This window comes from Equus caballus, chromosome 31, assembly GCF_041296265.1.
Source record: "Equus caballus isolate H_3958 breed thoroughbred chromosome 31, TB-T2T, whole genome shotgun sequence".
In the NCBI taxonomy this organism is placed as follows: domain Eukaryota; kingdom Metazoa; phylum Chordata; class Mammalia; order Perissodactyla; family Equidae; genus Equus; species Equus caballus.
In genome coordinates, this window is record NC_091714.1 from 12,343,574 (window position 1) to 12,361,923 (window position 18,350).

The 18,350-nt window shown below is 40.1% G+C and overlaps 1 protein-coding gene across 1 annotated transcript in view; it reads left to right on the forward strand.

The window, feature by feature from the left end:
* Positions 1 to 9,597: 9,597 nt before the first annotated feature.
* NOX3 (NADPH oxidase 3) overlaps positions 9,598 to 18,350 on the forward strand; it is a 57,373-nt gene continuing 48,620 nt past the window's right edge. Inside the window, exons 1-4 of the mRNA XM_001493342.3 lie at positions 9,598 to 9,645; positions 10,260 to 10,355; positions 10,468 to 10,578; positions 11,594 to 11,678. Of these exons, the coding sequence (XP_001493392.3) occupies positions 9,598 to 9,645; positions 10,260 to 10,355; positions 10,468 to 10,578; positions 11,594 to 11,678 (340 nt within the window). The remainder of the gene's footprint in view (positions 9,646 to 10,259; positions 10,356 to 10,467; positions 10,579 to 11,593; positions 11,679 to 18,350) is intronic.

Genomic DNA, 18,350 nt, shown 5'->3' on the forward strand with positions numbered 1-18,350 from the left:
GAGCTGAAACATGGAAAGAGGTGAAGCTGCAGTGGGAGCTCAGGGCCAGCATCTCCTGGGAGGCATTTCAGACAAACAAGCAGAGTAAAGACATGATTTAGTCTGTGCTTTAGAAAGGTAGCTACTCTGATTGCAGAGTTGGGATGGAAATGAAATAACTAACTACAAGGGACATATCAGTTAGGCACTGTTGCAACAATGCAAGTGAAACATAATAAAGGCATAGGGTGAGGCAGCTGGAATGGATGGGAGGAGACATGTGAAGATGCAGGGCAGAATCAAGTGATGCAAACCGAAAGCCAACTTGCTGCACTGTAGCTTCTTGAAGTCGATCTCTGTCTTATTCATCTCGGCATCCCAGAGTCTAGCACACCTGGGACACAGCACTCCATAAAGTTTGTTAAATGAGTTAATAAATGGAAGAATACACAGGAAGAGATTAAAGGAAGGATTAAAAATAGCCCTGATGCTTCTGCATCAGAATGCCTATTTTCTTTCTTTCGGTAGCTTTTTGAAGCTCTACGTCCTGTCGCTCATCCTCAAAGTCCATACCGTCTAAAAATAATTGGGAACAGTGTGGATTCAGCTTCCCTCAAAACGTCTTCTCCCTTAAGCCTTACCTCCGATTTCGCAGTCCATCCAATCCCTTCTCTTTGTCCATCCTCTGGTTTCCCCTGTATCATTCTGAGCCGTGAGTATGTGAGATGTGATTGATGAGTATGAGGGCATGGTGATGAGAGGGGAGGTCTGGTCTAGTGGAAGAGGAATCAAGGTTGGTTAGAAAAAATATTGTTATCAAACTTGGGAAAAAGTGTATGCATAGGCAAGAGCTACCCATACAGTATGGAGAGGCGTACCGTTACGAAGATTCCAAGAGCACCGATGGGTATTTTGCAGTCATCTGACAAAAGTCAACTGAAGGAAGTTGGGGTTTGACCTAGTGGTTTTGAGGAAAAGCCAAATTGCACATGGCATCACCTTGGTCACCTTAACAACAAATCCTCCTTCTTATGACAATAATATCATACCAAGAAAAGCCCTTGCAAATTAAGCAAATATTAATCATAGGTGGAATAGCATACAACTAAGCCAGCTTCACCTATGGAAATGTGCAGAAAGGCATCTGAAAGGAGTTTGTGCCATTAACACAGAATGAGATAAGGAGGGGGACATTGTAGTTATTCACAAAAAGGATAAAGTGCAAAGGGCAGATGGCTTACTCACAGCCAGGATCAATCAATCAAAGGATGTACAGCCATGATTTTGGCTCCACTGGCCTCACCTTCTGGAAAGGACTCTGACCTGGAAAATGGAAGCGCCACAGTTAGAAGTTGTAGCCATTGGAGCACCTACAGCTTCAGCTAACATTTAGATGAGCTGGGAGGGCTGAGGCCACCCGGAGCAGGATGTCGGAGTAGGCTGAGGCGCCAAAGGCAACAACAGACCAATATACTGATTTTCAACATACTTACAAAAGTTCCTTGTTCCTGTGAAAGATTCATCTTCTAAAAATCACTCTAAGGTGGACTTGGAGCAATTTTTTTCTTCTCCTCTTGGCCAAAGGAATTGCTAAAAATATGGCAAGGGCAAAACCAAATTTTAGTTTTAAATTATCTACCAGTAACAAGACATTTCTTCAAGACAATTGTCCTATTGAATTGTATTCTGCCATTGGGCAAACTTATGTTTTACGTCTAACGGTTTCAACTTTGACATAAATTCTACACTCTCTCAAGAGCTGTGTTGTCAGTGAGGGAGGGCAGAGCAGCAATAGTTGATGGATCCTATCTTTACATGTGACAGAAACAGCTAAATGGCTCCAGTCATTGTGAATAATGTTTTTTCTTTATTGGTTCCAGTTAATCAGCCAGGCCATCATAAAGCGTCTCTAGCTCTGGATGCCAATCAAAACAGAAGCATTCACTCACCTACAGAAAGTCATCATGGGTGGTTTGGGAATTGCATCTGTACATCTGTCTTAAAAGCAACATGGTCAGACAGACAGACCCCAGGACGGGGGGTCAGGCACAATGGGCTTGCAGCTCAGCCGTGATATGTACAACTAGGAGATTGTAGGATATTTGCTGAGTTTCTTTGCCTGTTCCTCCTCATCTATAAAACAGATCCTATCCTACCTTCCTCATAGGTCTTTGAGGATTAAACATCATAACTTATTAAATGTCTGGCACATGGAAGGCCCTCCAGAAATATCCACTCTCCAGGTTTGTGGAGAGTGATTACTCTCTCCCTATTAGCACTTCCGGGCCCCATCGTGTAGGACACAGGCTCCTGGAGTAGGCTCTTTTTCTTTTTTTTTAAAGATTGGCACCTGTTCTAACAGCTGTTGCCAGTCTTCTTTTTTTTTTCTTTCTGCTTTTCCTCCCCAAACCCCCCCAATACATAGTTGCACATTTTAGTTGTGGGTCCTTCTAGTTGTGGCATGTGAGACGCTGCCTCAACAAGGCCTGATGAGCGGTGCCATGTCTGCTCCCAGGATCCAAACCAGCAAAACCCTGGGCTGCCGAAGCAGAGCACACGAACTCAACCACTGGGTCATGGGGCCGGCCCCTGGAGTAAGCTCTTATGGGATGCTTTTTAATGATTCTTTCATCTCTCTCCACCATAGATGACAGACAGAGGTGTAGTGAGTGACGTAATGGAATAGCCAGAAGACTCGAACACCTGGGTTCTAGTCCTGTTTCCTCACCAGCCAGCAATATGACTTTAAACTAGTCCCTAACCTCCCATCTCTGTTTTCTCCACTGTAAAATGAGCATATTGCCCTAAATGATCCCAAGCGTTTCCCTCAGTTCTTCAGTATTTTAATTCTAGGCAATTTTGATTCAAAGTGTGAGGCTCTGCAAACCATCTCTTTAAAAAAGTATTACTGAGTCTTTTTGTGTGTGCATGTCCTGTTTTGTTGGATGATGGCTATGATGATGACCATGGATAGATCTGTCCCATTTTGCCTGTTTCTTGGTTAGGGCTTATCGAATGCTCACAGAAACCGTGATATGGTACCAAGCAAACAAACTTTCTTTCTGTGCTTGCAATTCTTTCTTCTATTTTCCATTTTTTTGAACTTTGTATTGTTTTGGTTCAGCTTGTGAATGGCCCTTTGTCAACAGAAGGAATTTCAAAGTTGTAATAATGCAAATATTGATAGTTGAGCAGAATAACAACAGACTGCACGTGAGATGACAAATGAAGAGCGAAGCATTTCATCCTAGAAGAGAGATACCCTTGAACCTGTTGAGTGACGTTGACATCCTTCAGGGCAAAAGTGCAATGTTTTCTCCAGCTGACATTTTCCTATCTGATGGTTTTATTTAAAAAAATACTAAACCTTTGTTTGGTCTCTCTGCTCTTTTTTGAACTCTCATCAAACAGTCCCACAGTTTGGCAAACTCCCTTCAAAGTAAACTTTCCAGCTTATCTAAATGGTTCTTGAAAACAGAGTATTTCAATAGTTGTTCATTTGCTTTCTTATTTGCTACCAGAAAATTCATGGCCGTTGCAAGGAATATTTATTTATAGGAAGCTTGTTTTACGCTGTCTCCCCCCTCCCCTGTCTATTAAATCGAATGGCCGTAAGTCATTTCTTGACTCCCTAGCAGCTTCCCCTGAGGCTCACAGGGCGCTCGTGAGTGAGCAGTGTGCAAGAGCAGCGGGAGAAGATCGCTTGGAAGTGCTCTCCCCATCACAAATATGTGTCTTCAATATTTAGTTGTTGTGGCAGGAAAACGGCAACAAATACATGAACTGTAAACCATCTGGCTTGAAATATGTTCAAATATGAATGTTCATCTTGAAAAATGAAATCTATGGAATTCTGGCATCCACTTTGGCTTCTGAGAGATGAGCAGCTTGGATATGCAAAGAAGGGATTTCTAGACTAGCCTTCGTAAACTCTAAATTTTCCTGAACTCAGAAGTTAAGTGATTCACTGCCGAGACAGGAAAACTGCCCTGGCGCTTCTAAACTTTGAGGGAAAACGTGGACTGCTTGACAATCCTGCGACCCTCTGTGGAGAGATTTGTCTAGAATTATCTGATGTGATAAGAAGCAGAGACACGAATGTGGTTCTGTGTTTATTATTTAACATTTAGTAGTTCCAGGGTGTGCTGAACACAATATAAAACATGTAAAAAGCATGATGATTCTGGCTTTCACCAGATTCCTAAACCAAAAAGTTAAAACTAGCAAAACATGGGGGCTGGCCCCGTGGCCGAGTGGTTGGGTTCGCGCGCTCGCTGCAGGCGGCCCAGTGTTTCGTTAGTTCGAATCCTGGGCGCAGACATGACACTGCTCATCAAACCACGCTGAGGCGGCGTCCCACATGCCACAACTAGATGGACACACAACGAAGAATATACAACTATGTACCGGGGGGCTTTGGGGAGAAAAAGGAAAAAATAAAAAATCTTTAAAAAATCTTTAAAACTAGCAAAACAGGAGGGTTTGAACTGTGCCACCTAGTTTGGGATAACAAATGATGAGTCAGTCATCCTGCTCTCTTTGAAACTAAGATCCTCAAGTGATGCAGCGTCAGTGTCCTAGAAAGCAGCTCTCCAAATGACTTTGAGAAAGGTTTTGGTGACTTGATAAATGTAAAGAAGAAACGTGTTGCAAAAGCATGTGAGCAATGAGGACCATGAAGGCAGAAGAGAACCGAACGAGGCAGAGCTGGGCTCAGCAGCTGGGCTTAGCAGACCAGACCAGAACTGCCCAGAGGACAGGATTGAGGCCAGGAGCCTCTTGCTTGCTGTTTGATGTTTTGGGAGCTTATTAAAGGAACCCTTTGAGAACCACAGAAATTCAAACTTCTTTTCCTCCTTCTCTCCTCCACACTATATACTTTTTGATGAACTCCAGCTCAATCCACCTCTTCTGAGGAATTCTCCCTAAAGCAAATCCCTCATCTGGATCTCTTTGTGCTTCAGTCCCCAGGGGGACAATCTCTGCCGCTCCATGATGCACTCACCTTTAAAGAATTCTTTAGCTGTTGCACGTGTACCTGCTGCCTCCCTGCTACATTGTAAGCTTCTAAATAATGGAATCCAGACCTCCATCTGATACCCACTGTGCCTAGCCTCATGTGATGCTTGCAGTGTTCTCAGTAAATATACATTTGAAATTATGAAAGTTGGATAAATGAAAGAATTATGCCAGAGGTGGGAAAAAGCTTGAACCAGATGTTAACTAAGTTTGTGATACAATCCATTTTAAAATGTTAAGAGAGCACAATGTTTCCTTAGACAATACATTTAATTCAGCAAAAGGTAGGATATCAGTGATATACATAACTAAATTTTATTTTAAAATCAGATATATTTTAATGTATGAACTTTCTTAACTTTTTTCTTTTATTCTGCTTTTCCTTTAAAAAATGGAATTTGGAGCTGGCCCAGTGGTGTAGTGGTTAAGTTTGCACACTCCACTTCGGCGGCCTGGGGTTCACAGGTTCAGATCCCGGGTGCAGACCTATGCACGGCTCATTAAGCCATGCTGTGACTGCATCCCACATAAAATAGAGGAAGATTGGCACAGTTGTTAGCTCAGCCACAATCTTCCTCAAGCAAAAAGAGGAAGATTAGCAACAGATGTTAGCTCAGGGCCAATCTTCCTCACACACACACACACAAAAGAATGAATGGAATTTATCCAACATATGATTTATCTAATATAATTATCACAACAAATGCTCCTTAAAATAGCCATGTAAGGATTTGAGATGATATGTGCTTGTATTTTTTCTTTATTTTTTGTCATCTCTTTTTACTTTAATGCTTAAATGTTTAAAAATGCTCTTAGGAAAGGCAAAAACATGTTTAATGCTTAAAAGAGGAAAACTTGGTGATGCTATTTTTATACTGTATGAACTTTGCTATATCTGCAGGGAACTTAGATTTTAGTATGCAGCAGCAAAAGCTACTGGATGATCAATCTTGCCCTTGAGGATCAAAGTGTTGCTTTGTTGGGTCAACTGTTCAACGAAGAAACTGAAAAGAACTAAAAATATAGGAGAGCATATCCAGTTCAGGAATGTGGTGTGGGCAATGCAGAGTTTTTCATATACACAAGCAATTAACCTGTCTTTGTAAACATATTTGTTCTACTTCCCTCCTACTTTTTCCATTATAGAAAGTTTGTTATTGGTGATCTTTATCAGGGAAAAAACCCTACATCATCTTTTGTGGTGGGCTGGAAGAGCCAATGAGTATATCCGTTTAATTAGAAAGACTGTATCCACCTTGGAAACAGGCAATGAAAATTTCACTTCCTTTGTTTTGAGAAATGAAATGGGTACTATATATTAGCGATGAAAACAATTAGATGAGAATAGATCAATTCTGAGCATTCATATCATTTTAGTAAATTTTGTACAATTCCTCTCTCCTTAGATGCAACTCCGTTCACTTGGCCCCAATTCTTGGGAAATGATTCAGATAGTCTTGATTTAAATTGTGATCTGTGCAGATTCCTTCATTGAAGTAAAAACAGAGGCAGACATTTGAGGCATGATAGGCATTCCGGAACTTTCACCAGGTAAATTAAAAAATAATGAAAGCAGCCACAATGTCTTATTAATCAAAACTGAGAGCTCCCGGAAGGAGCCCAGAGGTTCAACCGAGTTGGCCTTGGGTGTCTGGTATAAGATAGAGCATCCTGGGCTTTGTGAAGTCTGATTCCAGTATTGTGCATCAGTCAGTGGTGTCATGAGATTATTTGCAAATATGAAACTAGAAAAGTGGAGAAGAAAAAGTATGTCCATCAATTGCACAAAATGGTTGAGCTCTGAATGAATTTGAATAGAATTTGAAATTCACCTTTTTTTGAGTAAACTAAATATCATGGCAAGTTCTACAAAAATAAAATCTATGAAGAATAATGCTGAAGTTAAGTCCTGAGTTACACTTTCCTAACACAGCCATGAACCATATTTGTACACTATAAATGAATAATAGCTACCCGTTAACACAATGTACACTTACATACTTAAAATAAGGAATAAACATACCACATTTTAGAAATAAGAGTGAAGCATGCCAAGATGTGTTTTTAAACCTAAACCTTTACGTTTTATTTCTGCTGTAGCACTAGAAATATTCTAAGCAATTAAGAAAAAAAATGTGACCACACATTATTATTCAGCAATATATGCCTCTCATTTGTAACACTGTATGAAGAGTACAGAAGGCTAGAAAACATTCCAGCTCACACTCATTGAATCTAAAATAGACAAGATAGTATAAAATTCTAGATGTATTCTCTCTGTATTAATTTTTATAACCCAACTGAATAAGGCCTCTAAGATATGTAAATCCTATACACTTCAGAAATAACAAATCATTCATCATAGAAGATTATTGGCTTAAAGAAATGAATATGAAGACTTTACATCTTTATATTGCTCACTGTTAAAGAAGCTACTACAGATATTTCGCTAACTGCACTCTGACCTCAGGTTAAAGCTGCCAGAATACCTGTACTTTTATATATTTCTAGAGCGGAAAATTTCTTTAAAATGATGTCTTTTTCTAAAGAGAAGCAAATTTGCTAAATTTTCACTGGCAAGTCTAAGACCTCTCCGGAAGAGGCATCATCATGCATATGTGTGAGTCTGTGGGTGTGTGTAAGTATGTGGATATATGCATGTGCGTTAGGGGAACCGAAGGTGGGGGAGGAACGGGGTTAGCTTATGAGGTAGATATTATAATTAGCCCTTTAAACAAATGTGAAAACTCAGGCTCAAAAAGAGGTAACACGGTCAGGGCTAGATAACAAGTAGAAAGCTCGCCCATTCATCAAAATGCTTAACCCATGATACCAAAGTTCAAGATGTTTAGAAATACAGGTGTTTTAAAACGTACCTGGAATTTGTTTTAATCAAGTACAGTAAGGTGACAGACATTGGGACATCTGCCTTGAAAGAAGAGTTGATTACCTATAGTTCCCCAAAGAGGGGGCACACCATACCACACACAGGGCCACATAGTGAAACACCAGGTCACTCAAGAGGCAGAAGGAGCAAGGGAGAGAACGTGGATCAGAGACTTTATTGTAGTTTTTGCACGAAAGAATGAGCTAGACAGTGTGGGAAAGCTGAGCAAGCTTAGACTGGATAGTTTGAACAATTTCAATAATAGGATAACTTATTCATTTTTTCATAATTCAATGGTATCATTAAGATAACATACTTAATCATATATAACAACATATTTATCTGTAATTAATAAATTAAATTAATTCCTGTAAGTTAAACGTGTCCAATTTATAGGAATGAAATTGATATCTGTGTATTAAGTACATTTGATGCGCAAACCCATGTACTAGCATTTCATAAAAGGCACAGTATAAGGTAGTGGTTAAAGCTGAAGATGCTCCAGCCAGAGAGAACTGGATTCAAGTCCCAGCTGGTCCTACTGTAAGTTACTTCTTTGGGCTTGTTTCCACATTTGTGTAATGGGGCTTATAAAACCAACCTCATAAAGTCAGCATATGATTTAATTGAACAATACTTAAAAAGCTCTTAACCTAGTGCCTGGATCATTTATTTAGCATTTAGGATTATTATTATTATATAGGTCAATGAATAACCAATTATTTTTCTTACCAGGTTTTTAAAATCTTTAAATTCCTTTAAGACAGATAAGTAGGTTCACCATATGATGACACAGAAAACTTCGGTAATTATTCAACTGATTCAAATCTCCTATTTTCATCTTAATTGTCTGAAAATTTTAAATGAAATTCTCAGGACAGGACTAGCCAGAAACTGCTTCACTTGGGACAACTTTGCCTACCAGAGTGGTCATAGTCATGGTACTTAACAACTATGGCTTATACAAAATGGGAGTACAGCCAGGCTCATGCACAGCCACTCCTGGGATCCCTAAGTGTAAAAGGATATTCTCATTTGCCTCATGGGTGCACCTAGTGGGATTAGGAAAAAAATAGGATTTATTTCATCTATCCCACAAAAATAACCTGCTGCATTCTGTGCAGTCATATTTTTAGATTTATGAGCATTCTCCTGTATGTGATTTTTCTCTTTTCTTTGACATCTTCTGAAAGATTGTTTAGTTCATATTTCTTTACCCACCATTCTATATCTTTACAGAGACTTTTTTTAAAGAGAGGAAAAGGAAATAAAGAAGAGAAAATAAACAAAGTAGAGAAAGCTCAGGAGAAGTGTTTTGCTGGATCCAACCTTCAGCAATTAGGTTATTTCTCAAATTTACATAAAGACTTATTATCATCTTGACTGCAATCATCTAGAAAATGAATGGAGTATAAAGTACATGAGGAGAATTTAATAAAACAAGCTTTCTTTTCTTATGAAATCTTTGAAGAAAGGAATCATTAGACAGAGACGTGCCTTGTATTCACCCAGGTCATGAGGCATGTCAGCTTGGTGATGTGCCGCTGGGAAGAAGTCCTTAATTAGAAATTCCTCGAGAGCTGCTCCCAGTAGGTGCTTCCACCGACAAAAAGACAACATAATTTACCAGGGAAGCCCTTACTCAGAACACAACATCCAGGCTCAGGTGAATGAAAGAAATAATTCGACGACAGCAAAAGGGCAAAGCTATCATGATGGGATGCTGGATTTTCAATGAGAGTCTCTCCATCATATTAGTAGTAAGTATCATTTTTGTTATTCAACTTTAAATAACTATATATATTAAATAGTCTTTGATTTTTAGGATAATTTGTACAGGCATACTAAATAGCTTGAAGTATTACACTGGTTAAAAGACTAAAACTTGTTAGAAAACATTCAGTAGATATATTTAATTTACCTTTACAGAATGATGCAAAGTTGTTTTCCGATTGAGTTCATTTTTAATTATTTTTAAAGTCAAGTAGTTTGTTTTTGCATAATGTATGAATGTTTTTCTAAATCAAATGAAGTCTTTGAATTAGACTCTGAAATTGGAATTTTTCTAGAGCACTCTCTGAGTTGCTTTTAAAGATTTCCTCCTTCTTGACATCATTGACTTAAAACGTTACAGTAACGTTGATTAGGAAGGTTATGTACTCTTCACTAAATTCCTTAAAGTATAAAGTTAGCAACAATTTCTTACCATTATAATCACTGTTAAAAACTAATCTATGAGAAATATGTATATGGAATAATTCTGATTAATATTGAGAAGCTCTTCATTTCACTTTGAAAGAAGAACCCCAAGTGATTTTGAATAGAAGAAAAGTGGAAGGTTGTATTGATGGGGTCTCTTTTCATTCTTCTCTAGGTCTCCTGGCTGGGAGTGAATTTATATCTGTTTATCGACACCTTCTGTTGGTACGAAGAGGAAGAGTCTTTCCTTTACACACGAGTTATTCTGGGTGTAAGTAAAGTTGGTGACTACGCATTATGATTTCAAAAAACAAAATGCATTTATTTTCCCCAGCTTCCTTATTGTCACTGTATCTCTTTCTCGTGTCTTTATATATGGGCAGTCAACACTGGCTTGGGCACGAGCTTCTGCTGTATGCCTGAATTTCAACTGCATGCTAATTCTATTACCAATCAGCCGAAACCTTATTTCATTCATCAGAGGGACAAGCATCGTAAGTACTAAAATATTTGGAATAATTTCAGTCGTTATGACTTACTAATATAAGTGCCATGGAAAACAGAGAAGTACTTTATATGAAATTCCCAATAATCCCATTTAGATTGAGGTTTGTTTCTTGGTCAGAGAGAACACAATGTCTAACACTGAAAATCAGAAATCGGTACATCTGATATGACTTTTGCTTTTGCCATTGACTCCCTACCTGACAGTGGACTCATTACTCAAGTTTTCGCTGATGCACTGACTCCATCTGGAAAGTAAGTCTAGTAAAATTGACCTGACTCGTAAAGATGGAAGTATTGGAACAGCTTGGACTATTACCATTTCTGATTGAAAAGAGACAAATAAGCAAATGAGCCAAATGCCACTGAGGAAACATCTCTCTGAGTTCTCAGCCCCAAAAAGCACAATCACAATACGCAGAATTTACTATGTAGATTTTAACTGCTAGCAGACATAATAGGACATTTCCTAACTATATTGATTTCACTGTGTTGGATATTTCCCTGTGTTTCCTGCTAAATAGAAAAACATGTTGTACAGAAAAATGAGACCTTCACTAACCCTTAGTAGAGGAAATAATTTATTTGATAATCATTATCATAATTTTATGAATATTTAGATATAGATGAAAATAGTGCCTGTCTCTGTGCAATAAGGAATAATTTATTGACTACTTAAACCATATCGATGAGGATGATGGCTATCATTTTCCTTTTCCAAATAAGCTGAGGCATGGATATTACCAGGTTTATTCTAGAGTTTTGACTTATAGCCAGGGAAACTACTAATTCAATCACATTTATTGAGTTGAAATTTCGGCAAAGCCAGTAAGAATCATTTGATTTTGCCTGTTGGACTAATTGACGGTCACTCATTTTTGTGTCATGTAGCCCCAGCTTCAGCAATTGAGAGGCAGAATCTGAGTGCTGTTCTCTTAACTCTTAAGACACTGTCACAACTATGGTTTTTCACTTTTCAAAAGACTTTTGTTTTTCATACTCTAGTGCTGTAGAGGACCATGGAGAAGGCAATTAGACAAAAACCTCAAATTCCACAAACTGGTCGCCTATGGGATGGCTGTTAATGCAAGTAAGTGCTTATTGTTAATTGCCTGATGGATCTTACAATACCTAATGTTTGACTTTACAGTTCTGCTTATTCCCCTCAACAAAAGGCTCAACCTTAGGTTAAAGAAAGCTTTGCCTTCCATCTGACCATATAAACCTTACATAAGTGGATTTTTAAATTTCTAATTTATACTCACACAATTTTCCCTACCAAGCCTTCAATTTGAACCCTGTGTTATTCAATATAATTCCCATCGAAATAAAATTGACCTATATTCAAAATCTCATTCATGGTGGTAGGAAAATGACTATCGAAGGGTGTGATGGGCAGTACAAAGAAAAAGGAAAAGCAAGACAATGTGGACAAAGCTCTGGAGAGTATTGAGCTGGTGGATATGAAAGGATCTTGAAAAGATATGAAGCTTTATAGGCATATAAAGTGTTACTGCTATTTCTTGAATTAGAAAACAAGAGAAATCAAGAGAAAGGCACCAGAAATTAGCATCCAAGGGAAAGGTTAGACTTCGGTAAAATAGAAAAGAAGGGCAATATCCAGCTGGCTTGTGGTTTTGTTGGACAACAAATACATTGAAATAAAAGGTTATCTGAACGATAAACAGTTATGATTTGAGGCTGTTTCCTTCAAACTAATTTAACTATAAAATGTTTTCCTCATTTGTTTTTATCCTCTCATGCATAAAAAAGAGCAGAGCGAAAAGAACACTCAAAACAAATGTGGATTTAATTAAGCAACAAGACATGACAGACGGGGCCCGAGTGCCAATTAACACAACTCTGGGTGTGTGGTGAGACTGGCGGGAGATTTCTCCATCAATTGTCTTCAACGCCAGATTAAACCAACCCAGGAAATGTTTGCAAAAGGTCTTTGTAGTTTGTTAAGAGACAAGGGTAAAAGGACATCATGTCCTAAAGAAAAGCAGCTAAGGGATGGAGGGCAAAGACCAAGGCCAATTCATCTTTGCATTCCAAGGCCTACAATGGTGCTGAGCACACACAGGCACCAATAACCTTTGATGAATGAGTGAATGCATGAAGGAATGAAGACTCAAGGAAGCAGATTTCAGCTCAGAAATCAAGGTCTTTTCCAGACCTTGAAAATTATCTGAAGTTAGAATGATTGTCCCTGAGGGTGTTGAGTTCCCCCTCATGGGGGGCGTCCACATGTTATGGGTGGTGTCTAGATTGCTCCTTGGAAGGCTATTCAGAGAACGGAATTTAAGACCTCTTTGGGCTTCCTTTAAAGTCTTAAGAATCTTGCGGCTGGCCTGGTGGCGTAGTAGTTAGGTTGGTACGCTCTGCTTCAGGGGCCCGGGGTTCACGGGTTGGGATGATCTCAGGCATGAACCTACACACCACTCATCAAGCCATGCTGTCGGGGTGTCCCACATACAAAATAGAGGAAGATTGCCACAGATGTTATCTCAGTGACAATCTGCCTCCAGCAAAAAGAGGAAAATTGGCAACAGATGTTAGCTCAGAGCTAATCTTCCTCACACACACACACACAAAAATCTTAAGAATCCTTAATTCTTGCATTAAAAGAGGAGATATGGGGCAGGTCCAGTGGCATAGTGGTTAAGTTCACTCACTCCACTTTGGCAGCTTGGGGATACCTGGGTTCAGATCCTGGGTGTAGACCTACACACTGCTCATCAAGCCAAGCTGTGGCAGAATCCCACACACAAAAAATAGGGGAAGATTGGCACAGATGTTAGCTCAGGGCCAGTCTTCATCACCAGGAAAAAAAAAAAAAAAAAAGAGAGAGAGAGAGGAGATAAAACACAATAAAATGGCAGGAAGAATATTACCACCATGCAATAGCTTCAAGGCGAATTGGACTCTAAGAGAAAGTTATAAAGATATTATAGAGAAAAGGTACCCAAAAAAACCCCACAGTATCAAAACACATCAGAAAAGGAAGCAAAGAATAAAGGAAAATTTGTGTTAGGAAATAATTTTCTCCTTAAACCTTTGGGTATGTATACTTCTCCATGTGTGATAATATACTGATAGCGTAAATGCATCAGTAATATGTGTTGAATGTCTCCCATGTGCAAGATACTCTGGTAAGAACTATAACCTTCTGAAACCAGTGTGGTCAGTACTGCTTTCAGAATGGAGTATAATTTAGTAGGGGCAGCAGTGGACTAGCATCAGATGACCAAGTTATTCGGTATCCCTGCAACAGTAGATTGGTTGTGTGATCTCAGATAAGTTCCTTATGCCCTTCCCTCTGTGGAGTTAAAAGAACAATAATGCAATCTTTTCATCTCTGTGAGATGTGCAGACTAGTCATCAGGAGCGGCCATCTTGGAAACCTATAAGGTCATTCACTTGCTGCTATGGCAAAGAATCAAGTCTAAGTTTCCCACGGCGGGAAGGCTCCACTCATTGAGCCCTACCCACCACTCCAGTCTCATCTCTTGTCACACCTCCTTGCTTCTCCCCTCTGGAGTGACACTGCTGGCAGTCCCTGAGCAGTCTATGCCTTTGTTCTTGTTACTCCCTTTGTCTCAAATGTTCTGCCTCTCCTTCTTCGTTGGATGAGATGTCACCACATTCAGGACTCCTTGCCTGGCCTGCCTCCTTCTGACCCACGAGGTCTGGGCTGTTAGTCCACCTCACCTGCGGGCCTCCGTCACACCTCCTACCACATAGTGAAACTTCTCAGACCCTGATGGCCTCAAGGGCTGAGACTGTGCCTTAGGCATCTTGGCTTTCCTGGCCCCTGGCACATAACAGGTCCTCAACAAACTTGGTCAAACCTGAGGATGAGTAGGAGTTGACCAGCAGGCAACAGAGGTTGAAGGAATTCCTGGGAAACACACCAGACATGACAGCGCTAGAGTCATTCATGGGACCAGGGACAGTTCAGGGTCCAGGAAACCTTGAAGGTGGGCAGTGAAGAGATTCAAAATGATGCCAGTCATCCAAGACAATAAATTCACATTCTGCTGCAACAAGAAGAAGCCGGATGCTCTTTCTCCCTCGTCCCCTCACAAATCCCTGGCGAGAATCAAGTATTCCGGCCCCCTTCTGCTTGAATACCCGCTGCTTTGCCAGGCTCCCAAGCATCTCCTGGGGCTCCTGAGCAGGGTCAGGCTGCCTTTGAGAGCAAAGTGCTCCTCATCTCCCACCGCCATGGCAACCAGCAGTGCTTCAGTTGTTACATTCTGGGCAAAGGCAGGAGGGTGGGGAGAAAGCTCTTTGCTTCTCCAGAGTCCTGACAAAGCAATTATTACATTTCACATTAACTAAGAAATGCGGCTGGCAACTGCGCTTTTAGGAAAAAAAAAATGCTAAGCCCTGGTTTCACAGATATACCTTTGCTTTTCACATTTTGTCCTTCTGGTGTATTCACTTGGGAGCAGCTGAAAATGTCCCCATGCTTATTTTATTAGCATCGGCCATTATGCTGCTTTTCAAATAGCCGACTGGCTTAATAGAGGTGTGTAACCTTGGAAGAAGTACATCCACATCGAAGTTTGCGTGCCAGCCTCTAATTTCTCATCCGTTCCCCTATAAGTTGAACTGCAGGCTTTAATTGGTCAAATCATTAAAGGATGTAATTAGAGCCTGGTGGAAGTAGGCTGGAGAGGAGGAGGGAAGAGGCAAACAATGGTATCTGTAATCAAGGGCATCACCGAAAATGCAGCGACAGGAACTCTTCTTCTCTTGGCTTCCTGCCTTCCTGCTTGCCTGCCGATGATAAGAGCTGCTGGAGCATGCTTCAACCACTAATAAATCATTTTCAGGGACCTGTAACCCCACTGGTATAAAAATCATAGTTTCACACCCTCTCTTTTCTTATTAATGTGGATCTTTCTGGACTGTCTGGTCCACAGTAGACCTTGAAGACCCTTCCAATTGAGTGGTGGTACTTTGAGCTGAGCTTCCTTCAAAGGCGGCTGTAAATAGTGACCCAGGCATCTCTCTCCAGCAAATTCTGCAGCTTGCATCTGCTGGGTTCCGGGGATGTACAATTACCTATGTGCTGCTCCTGATGAGTTGGTAAAATTAGTTTACAAATGTCAGTAAACATAACAGGGACAGGTTGAGAGAAACAAGCTCAGAATAAGAGTCCTGGGGGAAAAAATTGGAGTCCCCATGGTGGAGGATAGCCCCTGATCCCTAAAGAATTGCCACTAAACCAGTTCTGCCTGAGCATGGGGACCTCAAAAGGAGGCTTTATCCCCAGTCCTGCCTAACACAATTTAATGCAATTTACAAATGAGCAGCATGCACAGGGCACCATAGTCAACACGCATTCCTGCAGAAATCAGACTACAAGTTTGAAAGTTTGGAGCCATATTCTGGCTGCAGAAGCACAGCCAGGATTTGCTCCTGGATCCCTATTTCCAAAGACTGCTTAATTAGGAGGTGACTAACTCCAAAATGACTGTTATCACTGACAGGCAGGCAGAAAGATAGCAAGAACTGACCACACTTCCAAGATTCTCCCTCAATTATGCTTCCTTTGATCTCCTGAAAAATAAAAAGAAGGAAAGAAGGAAGGGAAAGGAACTTTCTCAGGGCAACTGGCTCTAATTGCAGCCTTTATGATTTTTCTTTTGTTCCCTCTTCAATAAAAGCTCCTTATTTGAACTCAGAAGTTCACACACCAATTAAATGTGCATTTGTAGTGTTTCCAAGATCGCTGCTCTCTTTTAACTGTACAAGGACTTTGGTGAGAAAATAAAATTGTGGAAAGACCCAGTTTTAGCATCTTTAGCCTGGCACATTTGGGTGGGTTCTGGAAATGTGTGTCTTTGGGCAGAAATTCCACAAAGGCACCTTGAAGAGCACACCTGTGAAGTTAACAGTACTGGATTTGCCACAAAACTTAAAAAAGCCCCTTTAAGCCAGTGTTGATTTTGAAAACATATTAAAACATGAGTTTCATGTTTGCGTTACTTTCATATTAGGTTACAGATCCCTTTCAGATGATAAATGTTCCCTGTTAATTTCAGATGGAGACACAGGAGCCAGACAGCTGGAAGGGAGATTAGCTATCTCTCGGTTTAGTCCCACCCACCCATTTTATAGATGAAAAAAACAGAGGCTGAAAGAACTGAGGTAACTGAGGGGTATCCTCTTCAGTCTTCTTTCTGCTCCATGCCAGTATCCAATCTAATAACATGCGATGATATCAATGACTAAGAGAGAGAAAAATAAAACCAGAACACTCTTGTTTGTTTTTTTTTTTAAAGATTGGCACCTGAGCTAACAACTGTTGCCATTCTTCTTTTTTTTTCCCCCGCTTTTTTCTCCCCAAATCCCCCCAGTACGTAGTTGTATATTCTAGCTGTGGGTCCTTCTACTCGTGGCACGTGGGACGCCTCCTCAACATGACCTAATGAGCGGTGCCATGTCCGTGCCTGAGATCCGAACCCTGGGCCGCCGAAGTGGAGCGCCTAAACTTAACCACTCGGCCACAGTGCCGGCCCCAACCACATCACTATTTTATCACATACTTGAAGCAGCTGTCGCTGTAAACGTAAATGGCATGGCTATTCATATTAAAATAACTAAAATGTAGGCAGGGAAAAATGGAAAATGTAATATCTGAAAAGGAACACAATCAATATCTCCCCTGGTATCTGTCAAGTACCAACAGCCTATATTTGGTAGCTGGGGTAATTTTAGTTCAAGTCAAGATCACAATAAAATTAGGATCTGATCTAAGAGGAAATAAAATGTTTAGACAAACATTTCTCTCTGAGAATTCCTGAGATAAATAAAATAAGATATTCCACTTTTTATCTCCTCCTTGTGAAAAGAAAACAGGATGGAGGCAGCTGGAGCACAGGAACATTTAAGACGTAAATTTTAAAGTACATGAAAAAAGCTCAAAAGAATAGTTTTCACCATATTCCGCCAGGAGCTACCTCTTGAAAAGTGTCTTGGGTTTTCTTCTACCCCTTCATTTGTTTCTTCAGCTCTGTTATGGGAGACCTGGCAATAAGAATAAATAACTAGTTCAATGTCTGTGCTCTTTCAACAAATATACTGAAATTTAGTTGAGCAGTGTCAAATTCTCCTGTGCAAATCAATCTAATAGAAAATAGATTGTGATCAACAACTCATTACATGAGAGGAGAATGTTACATGATGTAGAATATAAAAGACACAAAATTTATCCTGTCTTCCCTTTCTGACTGTCTCATTTGGATTACGTAATAGTAAACACATCACTTAATTTGGTGTGAAGCCAGTGTCTGTGTCTGTGTGATGAGAACAGCTCTACACCCTGCCTGGTCTGCTTTGGTCCATGGAGGGAGAATGGAAGAAAGCTAGGAGCAGGGCAGTGAGGATAAAGGGGTGGAACGTAAAAGGAGTATTTACACTCACCTTCAGTGAGGGCTCCAAGGGCTGTGCTCAGTCTTAAGTCTTAGGAGCTATTTGACTCTACATTAAAGACACCAAGTGAACTTCTCAAAGTGTTTTAGCTAAGCCTATAGGAGAAATTAATTTTCAGTAAAAAACTAAGGTATAACAGTCATAGATTAGTGAAAAGAAGCAATATAACTTAAAGGTCCAAAGATAGGGTCCTGGAATCAGGCTAAAAAGGTTTTATCCCATCTCGGTAACTAATAGACTAGAAGTTCCTTAACTTTTTGAATACTGGTCTGCAAAATGGTAATAAGACCAATACCTGAGGATTAAGTGAGAT